Genomic DNA, 25,875 nt, shown 5'->3' with positions numbered 1-25,875 from the left:
ACCTCTCATAAAGCCTCCTTGGCTGTATTTTCTGTCCCCCACCATCAGGCTGAGTCAATGGGGCCCCACTTGTCCCCCCCTTAATAGCGTGAGTTCCCGGGGCATATTTATGCCTCCAAAGTGGAGCGTTGTGCTGGTGTTCCCATTCGTGCAGCACCCGCACACCCCGGCTGCTTGCTTCCACCAGCTGCTGCTGCCGATTTCCCTTAAAAATAAAACCCCTCTAAAGGTACAGCAGGGACACCTTAAATGCAGAGCTGTGGCGTGCAGTTAATCATATCCTCTTAACGGGTTTATTCGCTCATTAAATATTTAAGACTCGTTTCTCTTTATCAATAGTGTGGAGGCGTGCAGGCCCCGGTGCAAAGATTTATGCACACAATAGGATCGGTGCATTTAGATTTGTTTGAAGGGATCCGAGAGCCATTTAAAACTCGACCGGGGGGGACGGTTTCTGCTGCTGCTGTTTTCCTCCGGTGAGGTTTCTGCCTCCTGACTGCGGTTGGGAGGTAGCAGGAGGGAAGGTCAGGGCGCATGGGCTGATGGCTGCCTCCAATACCCCCTTGGTTGCTTTTGAAACAGCTGTGCCCCTTTTTGAGGGATGCCGAGGTCTCGGAGGGGGCCACTCGTGCCTCACGCGAGTGTCCTGTAGTGATGAGGATGGTCCGTGGAAAATGCGGCGCATGGATGCAGGACCTGGGGCTGGGAGAGCGGTTGTGGAAGTGGCATTTTGATCCCCGCTTCCCACCGCTGTCTGTGGGAAGAGCTTTGCCGTTGTGGCTCAGATGTGAATTCCAGCTCGTCTGGCGCCGTTCGGGAGCTGTCATGCAGGTGCAACATCTGTTGTTCTCCTCTTATTAGCTGGGCTCTGCTCTTCACGCAGGTGTAAGAGCGGTGGTGGCCTTTTTGGTTCATAGGATTGGGAGGGACCAAACCCACACCATCACCTTGATCCTGCCTCCTCATCCTTCCCATCATCTACCCCCCTGCCCACCGCAGCTCACCAGCCCAGACCACCATCCAGAGCATCCAGTCTTCATCCAGTACCCACCATTTCCCACCCTGCCCCGTGCCTGGTCTCCAGTCCCTATGCAGGGTTCCGTGGCTGCCAGCTGTGTTGCTTGCCCTCGGTGCAGGGAGTTGATCCCTTCTGCCAGCGTGCACCCCGCTGGCACGTGCGTGTGTACCTGTTCCCCAGGCTCTGAGGGTTGCAACCTTGTGCTGGAGCAATGGGGGGCCTGAGATGGGGCCATGAGCCTGACTGCGCGTCCGATGCAGTTGCACAATGTGACCTGTACCCGTCCTTCCATTGAGCGCGTTGCCGGAGCTTGCAGGGACAGCAGGTCCCGGCACGCAGGACTCTATCACCGTCTCAGCAGCCTCTGCTTAGATCAGGAGGGAACATCTCATGCCAAGACCTGTCCTCCCCAGGCTGCAGCTTGAGTCGGAGATGGCAGCAGCTGACGCCCATTTTTTTTGGCCCCCTGTGGCATCCCAGTGGGTTCTTCCCACAGCTTTGCATGCAGCCAGACGTGCCCGTTCCAAAAACTCCTCTCCGGGAGGTGCTGGGGTGGATGGGGAGGGTGAGTGGCTGCAGTGGCAATAGGCAGAGCTGGCAGCTCCCTCCTGGGGGTGTGAGAAATACCCCGGCTGGCTTATTGACAGCCCAGAGCACGGGAAGAGCGTGCGTGCGTCAGATATTTCCCCAAACCTCTCCTGCTTTGCAACGTGCCCACTGAAAAAAAGGATCTGACAGCAATAAAACTGTCGGGCGGCTGCTGCTGCTTTTTTTTAAAGTTCTATGATAGCTTCTCCCCCCCTTTTTTTTAATAGCTAATGCATCTGTCACTACTTTCCTAATGAGCTTTCCGAAAGGGCCTTGGGGACCTCTACCTATCCATGTGGGTTCGGATAGGAGCTTACTCAGGGGAGGCAGAGAGAATTCAGCTCCCTATTTCACCCCCATCTCCTCCCCACCGCCCTCCCAAACTCCTCTCCGAGGGCAGGTTGTCCAGAGGGAGGGGAAGACAGCAATATCTCAGCACTCGGCAAGCTGGCATGCACCCCCTGCAATCACAGCCAATAATGACAAAAAGACGGGGCTGCTGCCAGAGATAGAGAGCTGAGCTCCAAGCGTTACAGCAATGTCACAGCCTTGGGACTGCTGCTGGCTGCTACTGGAAAGAAATTTCCTCACAACAGGCAGAGTTATAGGAAGGAGCCATTGATTGCATTAAAGAACACCCTCCCCACCTCTTTTTTTTGGCATGGATTTTCAAGGCTTTTTTTTTTTTTTTCTCTCTCACCCCCCCCTCCATTTGCCATTGAAGTTGCGTTCAATAAAACCCATCGCCCGAGAGCGTCTGTTCGCATGTTCTCAGCAGTACAATGGGCAGAGGACTGCAGTGTGCAGAGGCTCAGCCAGCCTCATGCAGACAATGAGGGGGTGGGAGCGGGGCGGGGGGGGTGGCTTTTATTTTATTTTATTTTTCCCCCACCTGCCAGCCCCCACTACTAATTGTAATCACAAAAGGCAAATGGGAAGGGACTGGGGGAGCAAGGCTGTGGTTCACTGGGGTCATGGTCTCCATCAGTCATTCTCCCAGCCTGTTGCTGGGTAAAAGCCTGGCTCCTTGGTTTATCAAAATGACTGTGCAGCAAAAGCCTCTTCGCCCCAAAAAACAACAAAAAAAAGCTGTTTCAACTGACTCAAAAAGCATGAACTTCCCATTGCCATCCATGGGAGACTTTCCATTGACTTCTCTAGGCGCAGAAGGGAAAACAGAGGATTTGGTGACTCAGGCACAAACCTGGGATCGCTTCCTCTCTCTGATGCTGTTGGCAAATCGTTTAGGGCCCGATTCAGCAAGGATTCAGCAAGGGGCTGAACACTGCCATCCCTGTGCCATTCGATAGGGCACGAGAGGATGCACCACTTGGCAGGACTGAATCTCTAACTGTGCTGTGCCCGAGTTCCCCTCAGCTGTAAAATGTAACGGTGCTAACCCTACATTGCATGATGGTGGAGAAGCTAATAACTATTAATGCCAGGGAGATGCTTCCAGATCTCTAGATAAAAGGTGCTCAAGGAGGGAAAATTATTATCAACGTGGGCCAAATAGCTACAGGGGATTCGAAATCTGTTTGTATTTGTAGGATGTAACCACTAAGGAGGGAGAGACTGGGACAATGGAGCATGCACAGCACTAATGGAATGAGCATAGGAAAGAGGATATCTCTGGAGACCCTTAGAAACCATTTCCCAGTGGTAAGATCTGCTTGGGTTGTTTGTTCTTCTTCCCAGATGAGAGCTGCAGTCATGGACGCTTTTATCACTTACGAACTGGACTAGACGGAGGGCCAGAGAGTGTACTGTAGGGACGAGCCTGCATGGCTCTCCAGTGGGTGGGTCTATGGATTTAACAGGTCTCAGCTTCCATTTCTATCTTTCAGAGCTGCACTTTATAACAGAGGAATCTGGACTGGACATTTCAGACCTGTCTTTCAAGCTTATGGGATGCAGGTTTGGCCTCTGGTAGAGATGCAAGGGCATGACTTGGGCATCTTGAGGCTGCAGCAGAAGGGTTATTCAGGGTGGGCACATCCCTGTCCCATCCCGGGATGGAGCCTTGGGATACGGTTTGGGCTGAGGTGTGGATTTGGAACAGACCTGTAGTAGCACGTGAGCGTGGTGGTTCATTGAAGCCATTTCACTCAGAGATTCACTTTTTCCAGCTGATTCACGTTCCTGGTGCAAGCCCATTTCTTGCCGTGGTGACAGTAAAGCTTGCTGAGGTTCTGCATACTAACACCCAATGGTCCAGGCTAGAGTCTCCTAACAGGCTCTGAGCCAGGTGGTGCCAGGAGCTGTACAAACACAGGTTGTTCCCTTGAGATTAAAACCAAGTCAGACAAGCTGTTTGTTGTCTGTGGTCTGGCAGCGCTGGGAGACCTGTGCATTGCTGTGCAAAGCATTGGGCAAGCATGTAAGAGACAGGCAGCGTCCGTCTCGGCTCCCCTGGAGCGTACATCCTTGCTTACCCACAGTTCCTCGCTCGCGGTGGCATGGACTGCTCCGAAATCACGACGTCGCCTTTCCTTTGCGCCCGGAGACAGCCCCATTTTGTGCTCCGGGGAGCTGCTGCCTTTCTCACTGAAGACCTGCAGCACACCATGCTTTTTTTTTTTTTTTTTCTCTCCTGGACACTTTACTTAGGTTCTTTCTTCCCTCTCATTTTCTCTACCATCAAATGAAAGCCATTCAGACCAAAACGGTTCAGTCTGCTCTTTGTGTCTGGAAAACAGAACACCAAAGACAGCTGGACCTACCCGAGATGGCCACGGCCGTGGCAACAGTGGCTCTTTGTTAGCGCTGTTGTCTCTGCCCCTATCTCCAGTGTCTGGGGCCCTGTCTCTTTAAAGCTTTAGTGTGCTGTGTCAAAGCCAACAGAGAGTTCAGCTTATTAATGGATTCGCTAGGTTAATATCCCAACAGTTTGGTTTTTTTTTTTTTTTTCCACCAGCATAATTTAGAAAGGGGGGGAGGGGGAGAGAAAGATAACCCAGTCCCATTTCTGGGGAGGAGGGCATGGCATGGCTCATTGCTTTGGAGAAATGGAGCTGGAATGGTTGGTCGGGGCCACGAGGAGGTGGTGGCCCAGCCCTTCGCCTTCCTGTCTGGATGTACATCTCTCTCTATATCTCCTTCTCCTGCGGGGTTCCCTGCATCAAAGCTTCTTCCAGTTCTTATGCTAATGAGGTGCATTAATGCTTAATGACTGTGAACAGGCTTGTTTAATTGCACCTATCTGAGCAGGAGGCACGTTGCTGTATAAGAGGGAACGACCATGTAAGCAGCTGCATGCCCTCCTGGACAGTCTTAATTACATGTAAAACTGATGTGATCTAAACCACCAGGCTGGTGATTAGTTTAGTGAGGCAGGTGGTACTTTGCAATTCAGTGCCTCAGAAACTCTAGAGCAAGTGAGATCAGATTCTTTCGTAGGCTATGGAGGATAAGGCAAGCCCTGATCATCCTTGAATTTGATGTTGGGTGGGGACAAGCACGGCATAGTAGATTAATTTAATTAATTTATTGCAGTTAGTTTGCAAAGACATTATCCGCGAGCGTCTGTGCAGAATACTGAGCAGTCCCATTAATGCAATGCTATTTTGCCTGTAAATCCTCTCCCCCCGCCCCTTACAGGAGGAATGAGCTGCGATGGTCTCAGCTTTCTGCAGTGTTATCTCGCGCTGTTTGAATACGACTGATTGTCTGAACTACAAAGGGGCCCGGCGCTAATGCAAAGCCATCCCTATTGGCACTAGACCTAGATTAATGACTCTGCATGCATTGCCTTGGCTCTAAACTGGATTTCCCTAAAGCAGCTCACGGCGCTGCTGTCTGCACTCCCGTATCGGTGCCTCTAGCCGGGCTGCGATTGTTCAGCTGGCGAGAGCGGCGGATCTGGGAGCACCTCCAAGTGCGAAGGCTGTTAAGTAGGGGTGCACAGGTATGAAGGTACCTGTTATCGCGAGCCATCTGCTGCTAATTACCCGGCCTCTCGCTTCTTGCGATTATTTGTTTTGCTTTTATTCACCGGAGGGGGGATTTTAAAAAGAAAAAAAAAAAAAGCAACCTTTTTTTTTTTTTTTTTTTTTTTAGAAATCGCTTTGGGCAGGGGAGTAAACCGAATCCAGCAGCATTTTGGGGTCGGTTGTGCTGCCAGGGCAGGCGTCTCCCAGCACACCGCTGCCCCGGGGGTTCACCCCCTCCTCCCCGATCCCACACCGGACCCTTCCCCTCGGCCTCCTCTCCCTCGAGAGCTTCCTCCCCGTCTCCGTCCTGTGAACTCTCTGATCTTCCCTCTCCCTGCCCGCCCGGGCCCCAGCGGAGGCTCTTCCTGACGTTACTCCCACAACAACCACTTCCTTCCCGTCCCGGCAGCCCCTGGCTCTGCAACCGTCCCTGCCAGGCCCTGGCCAGCCCCGGCCCCTCGCTATCTCCCCGAGACCCCTCTTCTGTTTCTCCACTTCCAGCCACCGCTATTTATTTTGTAAAAAGGGCTTTATCTCGGACGCGGAGGCTCTTTCCGCACGGGGTGAAACCCTGTGGCCTTGGGACCGCCGGGTGGGAGGTGACTCACGGCCCCGCTTCTGCCAAAAAAGCCCTCTCCTGGCATCCACAACACCCGCAGGGTTTTGGGGTTAGAAACCCACCACGTGGGACATGTTTTAGCCAACTTGCAGGGACCAGCTCCCCAAAATTAAGCATCCCCCCAACGCTGCCATGCCCCAGGCTTGTTGGCAGGGAGGGAGGGCCCAGCCATGGCGGCCGCCTGCTTGTGGCGGGAAGGCAGCAGGGCAGGAGCTGGGGAAGAAGCAGGCTAGGTGCATGGCAGGGGGATGAGAGTCCTGCGGCGTCTTCCTCGGCATCTTCCTCCCAGTCGGCGCGTTTCCTGGCAGAAGAAGGCGCGCGGCCATGGCGAGGGCAGCGGCTGAGGAGAGGGGTTGGCAGGGGGAGATGCAAGATGGCGGCTACCCTGAGGGGAGAACAGGGCCCTGCCTGGTTTGGGGTGGGAGCTCTCCCTCCATGAGAGTGAGCCCCACTCCGAGGGGCCGCAGCTGCCTGGTTCCCCACGGGGGAAGACAGAGGCCCCGCTGCCATCTGCCTTCTCCTCGCCCACCCCGTCATGGCTGTTCCCACCCTTGTCCCGCCGAGACGCGTTTTGCTGTGCCAACCCTTGGCCTTGCGATGGCCCCTAGGCAGACTTTGGGTGGAAAAGAAGACTTTTCCTCTCAGAAAAGCCACCCGAAGCACAGCCCCGTGGTGGCAGCGCCAAGGCAGCCCCTGAGTGTCATGGCATTACCGCTCCCAGGGGACCTGCCCCGGTGTAACACCACCACACCAGACCTCGCCGCCCCGGCGGGCATGGCTGCCTGCAGTGCCGTCCCCTCGGGTGGGCCGAGCACCCCAGGACACGCCATCGCTGTGAAACCAGGAGCGTTTTTGCAGAGAGATGCTGCGAAACCGGCACCGCTGTGGTGGTGGGGTGCGTCCGCCCCGGGAGTTCAGCCCTGCCTCGTCTGTGGGCAAAACACCCTCGCGCCAAACCTGAGCCCCAGCGAAACCTTTTTTTAGCGCTCCCCTATTTGCCAAGCGTACTTCCTTTCTTTTGATTCTTACCACCTACATACAGTCTGACTGCAACGGCAGAAAAAAAAAAAGAAAAAAAAAAAAGAATTGCAACATTCAGTAGAAGGCTTTTCTGTCTAATGACGTTAAATTTATTAACCAAAACTCCAGCTGCACCAGGCTGGGATCTAATAATATTCAGGCTATGGAGACATCAAGTAGAAAGAAGCTTAAAGCCCTTTTTATTTCACAGTAAAACTGTCAGTAAATAACTGGATTGTCTTGAGACTGAGAAAATGGGGATTTATCTTCCTGAACATGAAAAGTGTGCTTATTTTTTTTTATCAGCTTCAAAAAGCCCCAGCAACCTTGATTTTCCTTCCACACCGTTCTCAGCAGCTCTGCCAAGCCCCAAAACCACACAAATCAAGAGACAGGCTCTAAAGATATTTTTAATTAAATTAATTCCTTTTCCTTCCTTCCCCATTTCTCCCTTGTCCCCTCCTCCATCCTCTCTTTCTCTCTCCCTGTGTCCCCAGCTAATGACTTCTAAGCACTGTGACATTTCAGCACTGGCTGTCACTAACACCACACCTCCGTGCTGGTTATAAATTGGGCACAGAGACATAAAATTCCCCGCAGAAGGTCCCCGTTTGATGATATTCTCCGAGGTAAATCTCCAATAGCTCCCTGTTTTCTTTAATAACGCTAATAGGCATAGATTAATTAAACTGTTATATTACTTCCTTCTTTCTACCAGCACCAGTTAGAAATCTTATTACCTGCTCCTCTCCGCTTGCCTTTTCCCCAAGGTGGTTATATTCCAACCAGTTTCCAAGGTTTCTCAGAGGCTGTAGCACAAGGTGAAACGGCAGACATCGTCTCCGCGAGGCCAGATCCTGCCCCCAGCCCGTGGCTCCGAAACCCCACCGACCTCGGCAGAGTCCGGGCGGGCGTAAGCGGGGTCAGGATTAAGCCCGGTTTGTCTGAAGAGGTTCTGTCTTGAAAGCAACAGCGGGGCTATTGTTGAGTCTGGATGCCCCCTCTAAAAGGGACCACAGCTGTAGGAAAGGGAATTGTATACATCCATCAACTCCTCCAGGGCCCCAGGATGTATTAGTTAAGATTGCGGGATAACATGTCTCGGCTCCACTGAAGGGGTCCTTTGAATGACATGTTGGATATACTGTTGCACATCTGGCCGCTGTATTATTGAATTGCTCTACGGTTGCATTTTCCAGACCGCGGGAATGTGTTGGTCGGGGTGGGGGGGGGGGGGATGAAGGGGACGACATGTGGGAAAATTAGAGGGACGCATCCCGCGGGGTGGGGTGGGTTTGGATGGAGCCGCGTGGTGGAGGCGGGGAGGGAAGGGGGGGAGCAAGGCAATGCTTTCACACAAAATGCCGTGTTGCCATTTGAAATCCACTCCAGAGCTTCCTGCTCTAATTAAATTTGTCACCATCGTTACTATAATGCCTGCCATTCCTCCGGTGCTTTTTGTTCTCAGGGATCCCAAAACACAACAGAGGCAAGGGCAGAATTTCCAGGTCCTCCGTGTTTCTTCTGCGGGAGCTTTTCTTGAGCAAAACCAGGAAAACCAGTCGTGGGAGCTGCTTTGGGGCAGGAGCGCAGCTACTTCTGGTTTGGGGACACTGGAGCAAGGGACACTGAGGCTGGGGGATCTGGGTAGCTCTTGCACTTACACATGAGGTGTCTTCTGGGACTGCTAATTTGCAGGAGCTTGGGCAAGCACCCCGGGAAGGCCCGTTGCAGCAAAGAGCCCTTCTGGGGCTCTCCTTTGGCTCGTCCTGCTCTCAGCCCCTCTGGACCCGCGTGGGAGTCCAGCATCCCCACAGCCACTGCTGCACCTTCGCTCTTGGCACCGTGTATGGCCGGCCAGCCACCGCCAGCCTGCCATGAGGTGCCGCGTACGGCTGCTCCGCGCTGCGCTGGGGCAGGAGGAATTCACTAATTACTCGTGGCTCTTAATATGGCCCCTGAACGATGCCAGAGTGGCGTGAAGGGCTCAGAGCAGGAGACACAACCTGCTCCATCGTGTCTTCTGTGTCAGCTTGCAACGAACTGAATGCAAAAAGGCTGTCTGAGCTGCAAACAGCAGAGCCCTTGGAAATTTAAAGGTGCAGAGCACAGAAAACAAAGGCGAGGCGATCGCGCTGCTGAATATTCATCCCAGCGTCTGATCCTGCCAGGAGCAAAGCCTGCACAGCTCCCGTGAAAGCTGGTGGGAGGGAACCTTGGTCTGAACCTCATCTTGGGCTCCAGCCCAAATCTGAGGGGGGAGGGCAAATTAGTCCTTAATGCACATATATCTTAGACTAAAACCTGATAAGGGAACTCTCCTATGTTAATTTACCTGAGTTATTTACTATACTGATTGCTGAAGGTACTCTGATTAGCGCATGAAATATTTCTATACCTTCGGTCTGATTAACCCATATCTGCAAAATAAATATTTGTCTCATTATAGTTATGCGATCATGCAATCAAAGACCCTATCATAATGGGAAAGGGAGAGAGTATCCGTGTGGAAAAGGCAGGGAATGGCGACACAGAACGAGCGAGTTTGAGAGCAGGGAGATGAAAAGCAGGGGCATAGCTGGAGGGGGAGGCTTAGTGGTCACAGCCTCCGGCCGGAGGGGTTGAAATGCCGGGGAGGGCACGATTCTCCTCCCGTTTCACCGGTGCTAATTGGGACTAACTCCGTTTGACTCGGCAGCGTTGCGCCAGTCCCAGCGAGAGGAGGGTCAGACCTTGGGAACCACAGGGGTGAGTCCCAGCAGGGTCCCAGCCTCCAGCTTTTTTGAAACAGAAGCGGGGAGTTCCCAGCAGCGCGGTGAGTGTGCCAGTCTCCCAGACGAGCTCTTAAAATAACCCAGCACACCAGGCTGTGGCACCAGGGGAGAGCGCAGAGGATGAAGTGTTCGGTCCTTCTGGCCCAGATCCGGGGAGAGGGGGGGCTGGCAGCTCCCTGCCCAAGGCGAAGGTGGCTTAAAGTGCGGTCTGGGGAGGAGAGCAGCCGGCACCCCACGACCAGGTGGCAGGGAGCGGAGGAGGTGGCAGCCGGCGATGCTGGCACCGTCGTGTGTGCTGGACATCCTCCCTCGGCGAGGGGAGCTGTAAGTCATCTGGAGGAGAGGATCCCCCCTCTGCCGTTACAGGGCTGTTTTGCATATGCTCCGTTAGGAAAAGAGAGGAGTTTTATTGTGGCTGTGCAGAAGAGCTAAGTCAAGAGGTTGCTTTATGGCTCGCGGATCCCGGCGTAGAGAGGAAAGCGTCCCAGATGCAGCATATAGTAAGCCTGGCAGCGTTGTATAGCACTGCTGCATCGCGGAGTGGCTGCGAGCACTGCTCTGCAAAAGAGCTGAAGTCATTTTTCTTCTAAGGGCAGGGGGTAGTGGGGAGGAAATATGAAGGCAGCCCTGTTGCTAAGGAAATCTGCTCTTTGTATGGTCGTACATTTAGGTAATGCTAATGAAAGGCCATATAGTAGCGAGGTGCAGATGTCAGCACTGTGCACTCCTGGATATTTGATTAGCATTTCTTTGACTTTGCCTCCTCTAACAGAAATACCTGAGTACATGGATATTAGGAAAATAAAATCCCCCTTCTCCTCTGCCAACAGCCCAACAGCACACATTACGCAGAGAAAGGAAAAACCTTACCAAAATAAGACACTCCATAATGAATGTGTGTTTTTTTCCCCCCCACACACACCCTGGGGAGGATGAGAGCAAACATGTGATGAGAACAGAAATAGTCACATTGCTTAATGCATTGCTGGACGGTACCCAGCCAGCACAGTGATGAACCTGGCGTAAGACCTGATAGCAGCAAACCAGCATAGCATCCTATTTAATGGCTGGTGGCCCACAGATGTTTTAAACCTCGAGACTGCATCTCTCAGAGGTTTCCCTTTCAACTCGAGCATCAGCGGGCTGCTTTTGGAAGCAAAGGCTGCGGATGCTCTATCCAGGGACCCAGCGCATCCGTGGATTAGCTGGTGCGTGCGTACGTGCGTGGTGTCCAAGCTCGGATCCGGTGATCTGGCTTACGAAGCGGGAGAGGACCCACATTGCTGCTACAGAGCGCCGTGTCCTGCTCTCAAGCATCACTGGAAGAATGAGTCAGCCGTTTTCCTTCACACGGGGGTCGAGTGGATGCCCCTGTCTGAGTGTCACGAATAAAAGCACCCAGAAATGTAACTGCTCTGTGCTTGCATGTTGTGCTTGCAACTGTCTTAAAGACCAGCTGCTCTGCGTGAGACTTCCAGAGAGCAAGAGCGCTTGAATGAAGCCCTTATATCTCTCTTTTGCTTTTGCCTTTTTTTTTTTTCCCCCACACAGTGCAACGTGGGCTCTGTTCCTCCTCGCCTTTTGCTCTTGCTCCCTGGGGCAGCCCGCTATGTCTCAGAGGCATGAGGAGTGAGTCCTCCCGGGAGTCCTCCAGCTCCTGTGAGGAATGGCCCCTCGGGGGCTAAATCCAGCAGCGGGGCCCCGAGGTGGCAGACACGTCTGTGCGGGCAACGCCAAGCGTTTCTCCTCGATGACAGCAGTGCCTGGGACGGAGGTTTGCACGCCTTTTGGTGCGGCAGCCGGGGACGCCTTCCTCCCTGCCAGCACCTGCCCCTCCCTCTCGCCGTTGTGCAACATCCCAAGGGCAATTACAGCAGTGCTTACGTGGAGGAGTGATATTGGGAAAGTATTTAGTCATTTTTAACTGTTCTGCTGGCAGCTCCCCTCCCTTAAGGTGGTTCCTATTTCTTCTTCTCCCTCTCCCAGCATGTCGTGGCAACTCCTCGCAGCAGCCCCTGGCCCGACGACCCTTCTTGGTGCATCCTTGGATACCGAGAGCTCCTCTTGGCGAGGGGGAGCCCACGCTTCCGCAGAAGAGCCACATTCCCATCGAATGACTCTTTTCCTTTCCTTTCCCCATCCCTCTTGTGCTTACTACAGCAATTTTAAAGCTTCCGCGCCTTGACAGCAATGGGGGGGAGAATGGTTTTGAAAGCAAAAGTAAGAGGCAGGAGGATGCAGAGCTTCTCCTGCTCTCAGAGGCGTCTGGATGCTTCTCTGACTCCACCTCTGGAGTGATTTTCCCTGGACCCAGTGTAAACAAGGCAATCCGTTACAGCAGTTTGAGCGTTACTCCACAAACACGCCATCAGCCCCTGCCCCCACCGCAGGCTCCCTCCGCTCCTTCTCTTCCTGCCGCCGTGCCGCACGGCGAGCGTTGGCGTGGCGCAGGGGTTATCAGGCAGTGGTCTGCACGCAGAAGCAACCTCTGAGCATTGGCAGGCGAGGAAGGCTCCAGCGGGAACTGGAGTCGAGTCTGCAACGGCACCATCCCTGTGCTGCACGGTTCACCCCGGTTTGGAGGGACAATTGCAAAATTGAGCCTTCAGGGAAGTTCGGGGACGCTGATGCACTCCCAAGGAGGGACATGGAAGAGTCCGGCTATTGTTTACCCCAGAAAGACAGTGAAAGGCAGAGGCCACGGTAAAAGAAGATAAGCTCATGTGCGCTCAAAACCAACACTAAAAAATACATGATTAAGGTTACAAAGTCAGGCACTGAATGCGTAGGAAATCCCTGTATTAAAGACACCTGAGCGGCTTACGTCCGGCAGAGTGGCGTGCATTCATTAGGGTGCAGTCTTAATTCTATGGTCACAAGATATTTCTTCCGCAGGGGCTCTGCCTCAGGGAGTGTGTGGGATGGATGGAGCTTGGTTAAAAGCAGCTCAGTGTCCAGTACGTGGCTGTTACCCCACTATTTGGTGTGCAACCGCAGTGCCTCGTTCACTGTGCATCATGCAAATCCTGCTTGGATGATGAAATTGTTCCTCCTGGACTATCCTAAACTGCTAAGTCTGCTCTCACCTCTTGCTTTCCCTTCCTTCCCTCTGTCCCTTCCACCTCCATGCTGCTCGGTGGTTGGCAGGGGGGAGTAGCAGGACCCCTCCCAGCAATAACCATTTTGGGGAAGGCTGGCTTTACCCTGGGACCCCGGAGCAGGAGGGAATACACTCTGCAGCTCCAGGAGGGCTGATGCAAGTGCAGCCCACATGCTTCACGCTGCCAGCATTTGATTTTTCCATCTGTTTTTTGTTTTGGTTCAGTCAAAGGCAGAGAGGAGAGGTGGATTTTGGTGTGAACCTCCTGTCTGTCTGCATGTGGTGTGCAGGACAAAGGCGGCTTAGCATGGAAAGCCCCAGAAGCACCCAGGAGTGGGCTGGGGGACTTAGCAGACATCATTTCTTCTGAAGCTGCGGGAGAACCGTACATTTAGGAGAAGTAGCCTTGCAGCCTGCTGTATGTATTCACCATCTGAGAGCCGAGCCAGCCAGAGCCTGGAGGGGACAGATGGAGGAATTAAGGACATCTCAGCTGGGCAGTAGGACCAAGGGATGCTTGCAGGGGAGCTGGCTCCCATACCTGAACCACTTTGGAGACAAGGCTGGGAGTTATAATAGCTTTTCTTAGCAAGAGAGCCCTCCACCGGAATAATGTGTTGTGGACATAAAAGGAGATCTGGAGAGGGAATATTTTCACCCTGGAAGCTGCTAAGGAACTTGCATTTAGCTGCTAGCAATCTGTTTCAAACTGGGTTTCTGTCCCAGGAAAGAGAAAGCAGAGCAATCTCGCTGCTCTGACCAACTGTAAATTCTTTCCTGGCTTTGCTGGGGAAAAACAATGGGCTCTCAGTGAAAACCTCCCAGAAATCCAGGACATGGGTATTTTATATGTCAGCCCTTTACCACTTTGGAGAGAACAGCTAAGGAGACCAGTCAAGTAGATCCTCTGACTTTTATTTACTGACAAGTCAGTGGAGTGTCTGGTGAAGGACGAAGATGCTGCCTCCCTCCCTGAGCTGGGCAGGTCACGGTGACTCACGCGTGACCGCGGGAGAGAGGCCGAGAAACCATTCCTGAGAGAAGAGATTTGAGAGGCATATGTGTAGCAGAGCACAAAACGCAAAAGCCATGTTGAAACTTTGCATTTAGATGCCTGCAGCAGCAAACTGGGGAGCTTTCCACGAGGACCGATAGATTTCCCGCCTCACAGCATTTGCTTAAAAAGTATTCATAAATATACCCACCACTACTAACCATCCTTTTCTGCTGGGAATTGCCATTAGCAGCTAAATTCAGCGTTTTACATATAACAAGCACTGAGACTTAATTCAGTGCAATGCTTTCTTCAACGTCCTTGTAGAAGAGACAACTCCAAGCTGGATTCCAGCTAAGAGTTACAGCAAGGTGTTGGGAAGTGGGGATTGTAACGCTGCTCAACGTATGATCACAGCACCTGGGAGGTGCATGTGGTACGGTCAAGACGAGATGCCACGAAGGATGGAGTGTACTCCTCGAAGATGGACCTGTCAGACCTGTGAGGTGCTGCAAAGAAAGCAGCCTCCATCGAGCGTGCACAAACGGCACTCACTCAGAGGCCAAAAATGGACAGGATGGATGCTGCGAGAAGCACATCCCTGACGCTAATTATCCCATCGCATTGCAAATCCCTGCTGCAGCACAGGGGGCTGCGTGAGATGTTCAGCCTTTTGGTTGGGGAGGGAGATTTCTGTTCCCTCGGCTGCTTTCTCAAAAGTACCTGGATTTTCCCAGCTGAGGTTGTACCCGTGCCGAAATGAGCCTGGAGAAAAGGTCCCTGTGGAGTTTCTGTTTTGGAAGTGAGATGCAGTCTCGTGCTCTGGTCTGCAGAGGAGTTTCCAAACACGGGGAATTAGGATGGGATTTCAGTGGAAGCGGATTATCCCGTTTCTCTCTTCTCTGAGCACATTTCTTCCTCCAAAGCAGCACATGACAGGCAGGGCAGCAGCCGAGGTGGCTGGTGGGGCAGCTCCCATGTGTGCTGGAAAAGACCAAGCCCAGAGCTCCGGAGGGTTCCCTGTGTTCCTGGTGCAGCTGGAGTGGGAGCGGGGATGGCAGGAGCGGGATGGAGGGGGAGCAGACGGCGGGCACGGAGCTGCGGTGCTGAACGGGCGGTACAAAGCGCCATCAGAACAGCAGGGGCTCGCGCTGGCGACGGCTGCAAATGGAGATGGAAAGGGCTGGAGAGGAAAGGATGCGACACAGCTGGTCCCCTTCGGCTTTGATCTCGAAAGCAGAAGGGTGTTGGCCACAGAGCAGGAGCGGGGAAGAAGGGGGGTGACTCATAAAAATATTGGTGTTTCCATGAAGATGCAGTTACCTGAGGACAGCAAGGAGGAAGGAACTTCCCTGCAAATGTGGGGGGAGCTGGAAGAAAAAGTCCCACTTGTGTAGAAATTGCCAGCCTGCTTAGGAACACAAAGCTGTTTGCTTTGGAGCCAGCGGGTTGGTTATTTGCTATGAGTTGCTGGTTATGTGCAGAGCAGAAGGTGGTTTGTGTGCTTGTTGCTTCAGGGCAAAAAAAAAGACAGGGAAAAAAAAAAAAGGAAGAGCTGATTTTCTTGGAGGCCTGTGTGGTGGAGATGTCTTTGGAAGAGAAAAGAGAGATCTCCTTCCTGCTGCTGAGTGAGGGAGCGGGTCGAGGGGGATAATCCAACCCCGGGTAGCTGAGGAGAAGTCAAGCACACCCCAGGATCTTCGTTTAGAGGCTCTGGCCACAGGAGGGCTGAGGTTTCGCCTTCCTGACCACCATGGGGTTTGTGCTGGGAAGAGAATTGTGGTTTACTCACAGGCATGTGGATTTGCTCTGAGTACCCGTCGCTTCCCCTCGCAAGCTGAGAGAAGTGCCTTGTCCTGCACAGGAGGACACAAGAAGGATGGATGGACACGGCTGATGCCTGCCCGGCGCCAAAGCAAGCTCAAAGTTTCTCTCGCTGCTCCCTCCATCAGCCCTTGGGGGATTCCAGCTCACAGAAGCCTTATATGCAGCGTAGGACCAGCTCTAATTTTTATCCTGGAGGCAAAGATCACTGGAAATAATGCTTCATCACTCTGAAGGTCCTGACACCACCCTTAACCACCACATCACGAACCTCCTGTCGCAATTGTGATCTGCGTATGTGTCAAATCTTGCCGCGCAGATAAAAGCTGCTCCGCAGGCACCTTTTGTACTAAAATACGGAGCCTTTAAAATGTGAAAGAAACAACAAAATGTAGGACGCCACACAAAGCTGACCCACTGGGGACTGGGGGGAAAAAAAACCGCAAGAAGGAGGGCTTGACACACAAAAATTGTTTTGTTAACAAAGCATCATTGTTCCACTCTGAATCGGTTTGACTGGAGTGGTAGAAACACCCCATCTGGAGACAGATGGAGAGTTTTCTGGCTAAAGAGACGGTGGGAGGAGGGACGGCTGACAACCCAGCAGATAGCATTGTCTGCTGCTACCTTGGCAATGGAGAGGAGAAAGGGCGGGTGGCAGATTAGGCGTCCCCTTTGCAACCCACCCGTCGCGCCGGCTCCTTCTGCGCCCTGGGCCCCGCGCCCGGAGGGAGGTGTGCGCCCAGGTTGGCAGCTCGTACCCCGGGATAATCCTCCCTCTCTTCTTGCGGGGCTGGATGGGTGCTCCTGCGGACCGGCAAGGTGTCTGGGGACGCTACGAGCAAGCGCATTCCCCCTTCAAGGTGCTTTTGGTGCATGCCACGCTGGCAGAGCCCAGCGTGGTGAGATGGTACCGTACTGCTTGTGTGCTGTGCCAGGGCTTTGTGTGATGTGGTTTTAGCAGTACTGGGGGGGTCCAAAGTGGAAACGGCTTTCCAAAGTAAGCACAGAAGGCTTGCTCCTGCTCTCGCATCGGTTTTGCCACTAACTTCCAGGAGAGCAGGATTTGGGCTGCTGGGAGGATGCTGAGTGGAAACCAGCATGGTCAGAGCTGCAGGGAGTGAAACTGATGACAGCAGGAAGAGTTAATGCAACGCCGAAACGTCCAGGGACGGGAGGTGCTCGGGTGACCCGGCAGGTCTGCAGGACGCCTGAGGACCAGCACTTTGAATTGCCCTGGCCACCTTGCTGAGGTTGGGAATGAGTGAGGGAAAATCTATGCTTGAACGCCTGGGGCCTCTTAGCTACAGCACATGCTAAACGTGAGATGGTTTATGGCAGCAGGCTCCGCTGGCACGGTATCTGCTCTGCTTGCCGAGAACTCACCAACAGCCCCTGCTCCCTCTGCTGCCTTCCATGCCTGATGGGAAACTCTGGGGTGGGTTTTGCTCCTGCCAGAGCTTTGAGGGATCGTATCCTGCCCACCCTATCTGAATTCCTGATTACTTGCTAATTGCTTGACACACTCTACTTGCAATGCAAGAGACAGGCTCACGTCATCCTCTGTGGTTTGCCAGGGGAGAGTGTGAACCTCTTTTTGACTTGCCTTGAAATAGATGAAATAGAATAGAGCTCGATATGATTAATGTGAAAACTTCAGCTTGGTTTCCTGCCTTGGCATCTGGGCCTCAGTCATCTTAGCATCACCGTGCCTTGTTTTTTGAGGGTTTGGGCTCACGTGGGGGCATCTGAGAGCTGATGGTGCGGGCTGCGGTGGTCTGGGTGCTCCTCTGCAAGGTCTGTCCATAATCCCCAGCTGCTGGAGACATTTCGGGTTTGTGCAGCAGTCACGGAAGGATTCAGGTGGTTGCCTCGAGGCACTGCCGAGATAATACCTCAAGGGCTCCTATTCAAACCCACTGGGGCCTTTACATTTGCATGGTGGAAATCTATTCAGATTCACCATGGCTTTTCACTGAGCCGAGATGAGCAGGCCAGCTCGCCCCACTTGGCTGCGGGCAGGCGGTGGCCCATGCAGAGGGGATCAGGGGACCGGCACGGCTTAGATACAGCCCTGCAAAAAAACCGAAAGTAATAAAGTGAAAGGTGGTTTTGGTTTTTGAGCCTTGGGGCTGCAGATGCAGCAGCACAGCGGTGGCAAGGGGTGTCCTGCTGATGCCCTGGTGTCCCCAGACCCCTCCAGTGTGTGCCCATGAGCTTTTGAAGGTGGATGTAATACTGGCTTCCCTGCCTGGCTCACCAGGTTTACCTCCCGCATCACCTGCTCTGGGCCGGATCCTGCCTGGTCCGAGCAGTGCTGAGCTGGCCCAGAGGGATGCAGCACAGGAAGGAGCGTGAGCGTGACGGGAAGGTCTGCGTCACATCGTGCTGTTCAGTGCACGAGGTCCCAGAGTGTCTGCATCCATCACGGCACCGCAAGTGACTTTGGGATGAAGCGTGGCCTCAGGGAGGAGGAGCGAAGGGTGTCACTGAATGCGACTGAACACGCAGGATGGAGTAAAACATCTCCAATCTATTTACCTGAGCAAGGTGTCATGGTTGTCCCAGAGGGAAGGGACCTGGACTTTGGAAAAGTGGGATGCTTGGACAGCCAGCCCCTGCTTTTGCAGCCATTTGCCTGTCCTGGGCTGCTGGGAACACCGTCCCCGCAGCCTCCCCCGAAAAAGCATCATTTTGCTGTCTCTGATTTCAGGCCTGCTGTGGGCAGGGAGCGCACCAGATGCACCGCGCTGGCAGGAGAGAGGAGGCGAGACAGGGCGGGCAGGTTCGGCTCATGCCGACTGCTGTCACGGCGCAGCGCCCTTGACGTGGCTTTCGATGCCAGGAGGCCAGCCGGGGTGCAGACCCCACTGCCGGGCACTGGCTGCCCTGGAAGGAGGAGATGGGGCCCGGATTGCTGGTGATGCAGCAAAGCATCCACGAGCGAGGACTCTGACACATGCACGGCGGCAGGTCAGGGTGCTGTTTGCTTTGCCCTACCACTTGGAAAGCAAAGTACCTCCCTGGGGACCCATGTGCCATCCACCCCACCTCCTGCACCGCTCCATCCCCGCCGTCCCCATCCCGGGAGTCCTGGCATCTTGATGGGTGGTGCTGGGCACATGGCGTGAAATCTTTCACTTTGCTTTACCCTGTGCAGAAAGGGGACAAAAATCAGCATGCAAGCTCTCCCGGGGAGCAGGGGGGAAGAATTCACCTGGCTGAGAGGGGAGGGAGTTGCTCGGTAAGAGGTGCTGGAATAAGCACAGAGCGGATTAATCTGCCATGACTTTGTTGTCGCTAATCACCGGTGTAAAAGCACCCAGGGAGGTCGGGTGCTTTTGGGTGGCTTTGCGCAGAGGCAGCACTGCCTGCACAGGCAGCAGCAGCCGGGTCGCTCCTCTCTCTGCCTCCCAAACGCCTCCTGCGCCGGGCTCTGTGAATCAGCATTTCTGCAGTCGAAACGAGACAGCGGGGAAAGGCGGGAGGCTGTCGGGGCACGGGGAGCCTGGCAGGGAGGAGGATGGGGGGACCTTGTTAAAAAAGGGGCAGCCTGTGAGTTGGGGGTGGTCTCATGCCGCGGATCTGCAATCTGCTCCCTCTAGGTTTTTGCTCATTACTGCCGTACACCCCTCGTGCGCGGCAGCGAGGTAAACAAGCGCTGTGAGCAATGCCTCCCCTTCTCGCTTGTCCTCTCCCCGCCATCGGCGACGGGGGAATGTGACAAGCTGGCACCGGGAGAAGGTATGAAAGCGATGTGATCCGCTGCGGCTCCTGAGCCGAGAACCTGGGGAGATCCAGTTACAGCAATGGGGTTAGAACAAAAGAGATTTGCCTCCGGGATCAATTCCTCTCCATTTTCCGGGCTGTGCACGTGCGTGTGCGTGCACGCGCGTAACAGCCTCCGTCTCTGGTCGTTAGCACTGCCGGCTCTGCAGTACGAGCAGCCCAGGGCCCGGCCAAGCACCAGCCAGGCTCTTCTCCAAAGGGCTCCGATGCTCTGAAATGCTTCTTTTTCCCAAAACAGGGAGAGCAGGGTGATCCCCTGGGACAGGTCTAGAAATAGCAAGGCCAGGCCAGGCTTTGCAATGCTTGAAAACCAGGAGCAAAGCTGGGCAGTTGGCAGTTGCCGGAGCTCCAGCCTTTCCTCTGCCAAGGGCCGAACCGATGTGGGGCCGAGCTCCGGGTCTGGGGCTGAGAGTCCTCGTGGTCCCCACAGATCGCTCCCTGCTCCCCAGGCATTTTGAGGTGACACCTCCTCCCCTCCATCACAAGGCTGGCCAGCAAGCAAAAACCAAACCCCTAAAAAGCCTTTTCTGCGACATAACAGCTGTGCCAACACCGTGTTAACCGAGATGCCTTTAACCCGCAGCCATGGCAAAGCTGGGGGCACAGCGAGCATTTCACACATGCTGCAGGACCGTCTCGAGGAATTAGCGAGGCCCTGCACCCTGGGATGCTCGTTTCGGGGGGGATTGGGCTTATTTGGGGTTGGGTTTTTTTTGGCATATTGCCTTCTCCCAAATGCCGCTGGGGATGAGCCGTGGAGAGCACAGATGTGCATCCCAAGCATACTGCAACGAGGTTCCTGATTTAAGGACTGTGATTAACCTCTTTCCGACAGTTGCTAACCAGGTGCAGAATTGTAACGGGAAGAGGAGAAAGCTCAGTGAAAACAGCCAGTTTTCTTCCGTCACCTGGAAATGCACACGGATGCCATTTTCTGCCTGGAAATCAGGCAGGATTTAGGATTTATAAAGGGTGCAGGCACACCCCGTTTGTATCAGCACTGCCCTGTAGCTGCTTTCCAGAGCCGGTCTCCTCCTTTCTGGCTTGGGATCCTGCAAACAAGACATGGATGCAGCATGAATCCAGCACAAGGCATTCCAGTGCACAGGATGACAGGCTGCGGAGCGTGCCCCACTCAGGGCTGTGTATGCAGGGGTGCTAACGAGAAACGAGGCAGAAAATCACCCTGTATTTCCTGCCCTTCATCTCGTGAGTCTGAGCTGGAAGAGCACCATCCCTTGTGCAAAAAAAGCTATGGCATCTTCCAGGTGTTCCTGCGTGGGGTACGTGTGGGAGCCATGACCTGCATGCATGGCTGTGCACGTGGATTTGCCTGGTCCAGGTTTCTGTGGGACCTTGCTCTTTGGAAAGCCGGGTATTGGGAGGAGAAAAGTGGTTTTCCGTGATTAGGCATGAAAAGGGGAAGCCAATGCGGCTTGTGTTTTGCAGTCAAGGTTTAAACCAGGGGCTGCCAAACTTGCTTATTTTCAGGAGACCTGGCATCTGTGGGACTCAGGGCTCCTCTGCCCAGGACTGTGACTGGTCTCCCAGGTCTGGTTTTCACGTGTGACACTCACAAGTGCTGTATCTCACCCCAAATACTACTCTGGCATCACGGTCAGTTTTAGATCGACTTCAAAGTTGCCCACTGGCCAGCCAAGTGCTGCGGTGTGTGTGCGTGCATGGGCTTCTGCACCTTGTTTTTCAGAGGGCCGGACTCTTACTCTTGTTCCAGCCGCTGGCTGGCTGGTTGTGGGACCCCCCCCCATTGTATCTCCTCCCCTTTTCATCTCCCCATCTCTTCACTGCAGCCAAATCCCTGTATTTTCCCCCAAAGAGGAGGCTGCAGGCTGTGTTTCACACTGGGGCATCCCCAGGCAGAGAGCGGTGGTCGTTGTGCTCCAAACACTTTGCAGAGTTGAGAGCTGTCTCGTCCCTTGGGGGAACGGCAGGGAGGGAGTGGGATGGGGGACCAGGAAAGAGGGGAAGCCCCAAAGAGGGCGAGTGGATGGTCTTGGGAAATCTGAAGAGACAGAAAAATTTATTAAAAACAATTAAAAGCTGCTACAACCAAGGATTTAAACTGAAACCAAAGCCTTAGGGCGGGAGGAAATGAAGTGGCTTATGATTGTTATTTTATTGCTTAATTTTTTTAAAAAATATGATATGCTAAATGCAAATAAGCATTCTTACGGAGCAGGAGAGGGAGGGGATGGAAGACATGCCGGGAAAAGTGAGTGGGATCTAGGTTTTGCATCGTTCGCTGAATTACTGGCAGGTCCTTTGTAACATCTGTTAAAAATAAAACAAACATTCATTTCCATTTCTCGCTGCCTGAGATGGCTTCTGCAAAAAAATTTCAACCTGTCCAGGAATTTGTCTTGAAAGTTGCCCTCCCTCTCCTCACGCCTCCTCTTCTCCAGGGGAGATTTCCTTCCTGGACTTCCCAGGGGCTCCATTAGCCCCACATTAAAGCCTTTTTACTTTGCTCTAAAACTCTCCATCGAAGTAAAAGGAATTCTAATAAACCGCTGGGAAGACTCTGCTATTCACTCTTTCCATGGAAACACGGCACTGCCTCGGAGCAGAGCTCCTCTCGACGGAGCCTGGGTCACGGCAGGAGGAGACCAAGGAGGGATGGAGAGATGGTTTCCATTATAAGAGACCTTTTGAGAGAAATAATCGCTGCTCTCCCACCAAGGAAAGCCTTCGAGACGATGGGGGCCTCGGCACGCCGCGGGAGCGGGGCTGGCCTCGGAGGGGGTGGTGGCGTGAAGTGGTGATATGCCGGGCTCTGAGAAACTCATTAAAACATCTGATTAGCAGAAACGAAGGCGCCCGGGACCGATTCCTCTCTCTCGATGGGAGGAACGAGTCCGGGAGGGTAGATGGACCCGGTGCTGCGGGCAGAGGCTACGTGGTGGGCTTGGGGCTGGGGACGTGGGGTGCAGCGAGGGGACGGGGTCGCGGGAGGACATTGGTGGCTCCTCGCCCAGGGCCACGCTGCACCGGCCAAACATCACACCAGGCAAATACATTTTTCAAGGCCAAAAAAAAAGCCTCTTTGCTGTGGGAGGGGGTTTCTGGCTGTTTGCTGGGTCCCAGGCGGGAGCCGGTCTGAGGAGGTCAGTGCGATGGCCCCCCTACCTAAAGTGACTGCGATATAATTAATTTCGAGCCTCCTCGCAGGCACAATCGTCCCGAGCATTGCTGCTCCGACACCGCGCTGCAAGATGAAGGATTTATTTTTTTTTAAGCACGAGGAAGCTCGTTAGAAATAGCCCAAAGGGCAAAGTTAGGAAATGAAAATCCATCGGATCTGCTAGGAGCCGGTGCACGGAGCTTGATGCGAGTTGGGGCAGGGCTGCCTGCTCCCTGCCTGTAAGGAGCCACGAGCACAGGGTGTGCAGCACGGGGTGAGAGGTGTCACACGGGCCAGGGGACGAGAGCAATCCGTTGGGATCATCAGGAGTGGGGCTGGGGAAAATCAGCCAGAAAGAGGGATGAGAGGAAGAGGAATGAGAAAGAGCTGTCTCAGAGCATCCCACATAGGTGCTGGGGAGGTCCCAGGGACCCCAGGCCAGCGGGAGGGGAGGCTGCTGGAGAAAAGCTCATTTTTCTCAGCACTGAGGAGGATGCCTTATCTTTGTAGGTCGCAGTGGCAAGACACTAAGGAAGCCAGAGCGCCTTTGTCTTAGCAGCTCCAGAAATGACATTGCAATGAGTCATTATTTTTTAGCCCCCTCCCCGGGGCAGGAGGTGGGGGGGGTTACTTCCAGGGAAGCCTCCGACTTTGATCAGCAAGGTGAGCCCTGCTCTCGTGGCGGGGAAGATGGGAACAGGCTTTTTGATGCCGGTTGTGCTGGGTTTGCGGTAGCTCAGGGTGAGATCTGCTCCGTAGAGGCAGCCGGTTAACACAAGGGACACGGGGCCGTATCCACACCCGTGGCGGGGGGCTGTGTGCCATGCACAGGAATGCTCTGGAGCCGGATTTTGTCAAGAGGATGGAAACTTTCCCATCCACGCAACTGCACAGCAGCATCTTATGTGAACTCAGAGGCTTTAACGAGTAAAGTTAATTGCTGCGATAGGCGATGGTCTCCCACCCAGCCGGCAGTTGGGCTGAGACAGACACGGCCATGTCACGCAAATGGAGATGACGTGGGTTCCAGCACCTCAGAAGTGCTGAGAAGTCATGAAATCAGCCTTTGTGAACCCGTAAATCAGAGTCACAGAACTATGAAGCTGCCGGAAAAATCACAGCGTTTAAAAAACAAAGCGTTTGGTGGTGATTTAATTTGCATATGAGGCTCTCAGGGGGCTTGTGGTTTCAACCTTTCTCCTTGCCACAGCAAGGTCAGGGTTTAAGGAGAGCAGGGCTGAGGTTCTCCTGAAATCACAGGACTCCTGGAGTTGGGGATTTCAAACATACCAGGGCCAGGAAACAACCCGGATGGACCAAATTGCTGAATTTATGGGACTGTAGTGTAAAAATAACAAATCCTTTAGTATTCTCTCAGTCCCAGCGGAGAAGCTGGGGGTGATGCCCATTGGGTATGTCCCACCTTGGCTTTACTAGGGCGGCAGTCGCAGCCCGTGGTGCCAAGCGGTGGAGGAGCTCTTCCCTGTGAAGGGCAGGGGGGATTGGTGGTTATTGGGGATAAACACCAAGTCCTGGGGGAGCCGTGAGGTCCCGGCTCGGTTTACCGTCCTGCGGAGAGGCACGTGTGAAGTCAGAGGTGGCTGGGAGCGTGCTGTGGTGTATTGGCTATAAACAGCCAGGATGGGCTGGGACAGGGGTGGGGGTGTGGATGAGGATGAGGAGAAAGGGGATGGGGGAGATGAGAGCAAGCGGTCTGCTTTGGCGATGCTGGGTCCCCTTACGAGGTTTGGTCTGTTTTGCAGCTTGATGCCTGCTATCTCGAGTAATTAATAGGGAAAAGAGAGGGCCTGGTTATCCATCCTTCAAGAGCAAGGGGTTGAATTGAAAGGCAGCACCTTGGAAGTGGATCAAATAGCTCTCCAGCCCCCCGCGTACGGCTCGGAAACTTGCTGCCGTGCTGCGTTATCAAGGTGAACAGCTTTAGTTCAATTAAAGAGAGGCTCAGAGCGGAGTCGTGGGAGGAGGCAGGGCTGGGCATTTGCACCCTTCAGGCAGGAGCCGGTGCGCACGGAGCTGCACGGCAGCGACCCCGGCCAGCCCATGCGGGCACCACTGGCGGCAGGATGCGGGCATCCCGGTGTGCCAGGGCCACCAAAGCCCTCCCTCCCCGCCTCTGCGCTGGATTTTATTTACTCCTTGGAAAAAGCAGTGTGTGGGGAAGGATTGCTCTTTGTTACCGTCTCCCTTTCCCCCCCTTCGTAAAATAAACCCCCCAAAAGCAATCGCTTCCAGCGATGAGCTACCGTCAGCTCACTGTGCACCTAAATCCCCGCAGATGCACGACGCTGGGAGCCCACGCGCCTGTATTTTTCCTGCCGGTCCCTGCCTGGGCTGCAGCTGGCTACGGCACGCAGAAAGCTGCAGGTGTGATTTGTTCATTTGCCTCCAACCCCCCGCGCTGCCTCCCTCTTGCTTTCCTTCCCCGCTGCCGCCCGAGCCCACCTAGCTCATCCCACCCAGCTCATCGCGGCGACGAGACCCGCATCCCCACGCCGACTCCAGCATCTCCCCGGTGCAGCGCTGGTGGAGGGCTGGGATCGCTGGGGCTGGCGTGTGTGTGTGTCTGTGTGTGCGTGGAGGGGAGGGGGGGTTAATCTGATCCTACGAGGCTGGAAGAGGAAAAAAATCAAAACTATAAAGAAGGCAGCAGCCTCCTCCTTTTCCCTCTCCCCCGCTCCAGAGGATTAAGCCTACAAAAAAAAAAAAAAAAAAAAAATGTCTGCAGCTTTCTGTTGACCCTGCATGATGGCATTTTTGCGCTCTGTGTGCTGCCTCTGCTGATTGCTATTCCTGGCACAAACACACACACACGCGCACACACACACACACACACACGCAGCCCCAGCACGGCTCACACGGGCACGGCGAGCCCACTCCGGAAAAAAAAAAAAAAAAAAAAAAAAAAATCCCCCCCCCCCCTCCAAAAAAAAAAATACCCCAACCCCAAAATAACCCCAACCATCCCCAAACCAAACCGGTGCCGCTGCCCCTCGGCGTCCCTGGCCACCCTGGTCTCTTCAGGGAGAGCCGCCAGCACCCGCTGCCGCTCGCCCT

At 54.1% G+C, this 25,875-nt stretch overlaps 1 protein-coding gene across 1 annotated transcript in view; it reads left to right on the top strand.

The window, feature by feature from the left end:
- The window catches only part of LOC121232628 (guanine nucleotide-binding protein G(s) subunit alpha isoforms XLas-like), a 35,400-nt gene extending 10,052 nt beyond the window's left edge, over positions 1-25,348 (top strand). Inside the window, exon 2 of the mRNA XM_041120365.1 lies at positions 25,097-25,348. Within this exon, the coding sequence (XP_040976299.1) occupies positions 25,097-25,267 (171 nt within the window). The 3' untranslated portion in view covers positions 25,268-25,348. The remainder of the gene's footprint in view (positions 1-25,096) is intronic.
- The last annotated feature ends 527 nt before the right edge of the window (positions 25,349-25,875 follow it).

Source organism: Aquila chrysaetos, chromosome 25 (assembly GCF_900496995.4).
Source record: "Aquila chrysaetos chrysaetos chromosome 25, bAquChr1.4, whole genome shotgun sequence".
NCBI classification, from domain to species: domain Eukaryota; kingdom Metazoa; phylum Chordata; class Aves; order Accipitriformes; family Accipitridae; genus Aquila; species Aquila chrysaetos.
The sequence above is the reverse complement of the archived record's forward strand: the minus strand, read 5'-3'. Positions and strand labels throughout refer to the sequence as shown.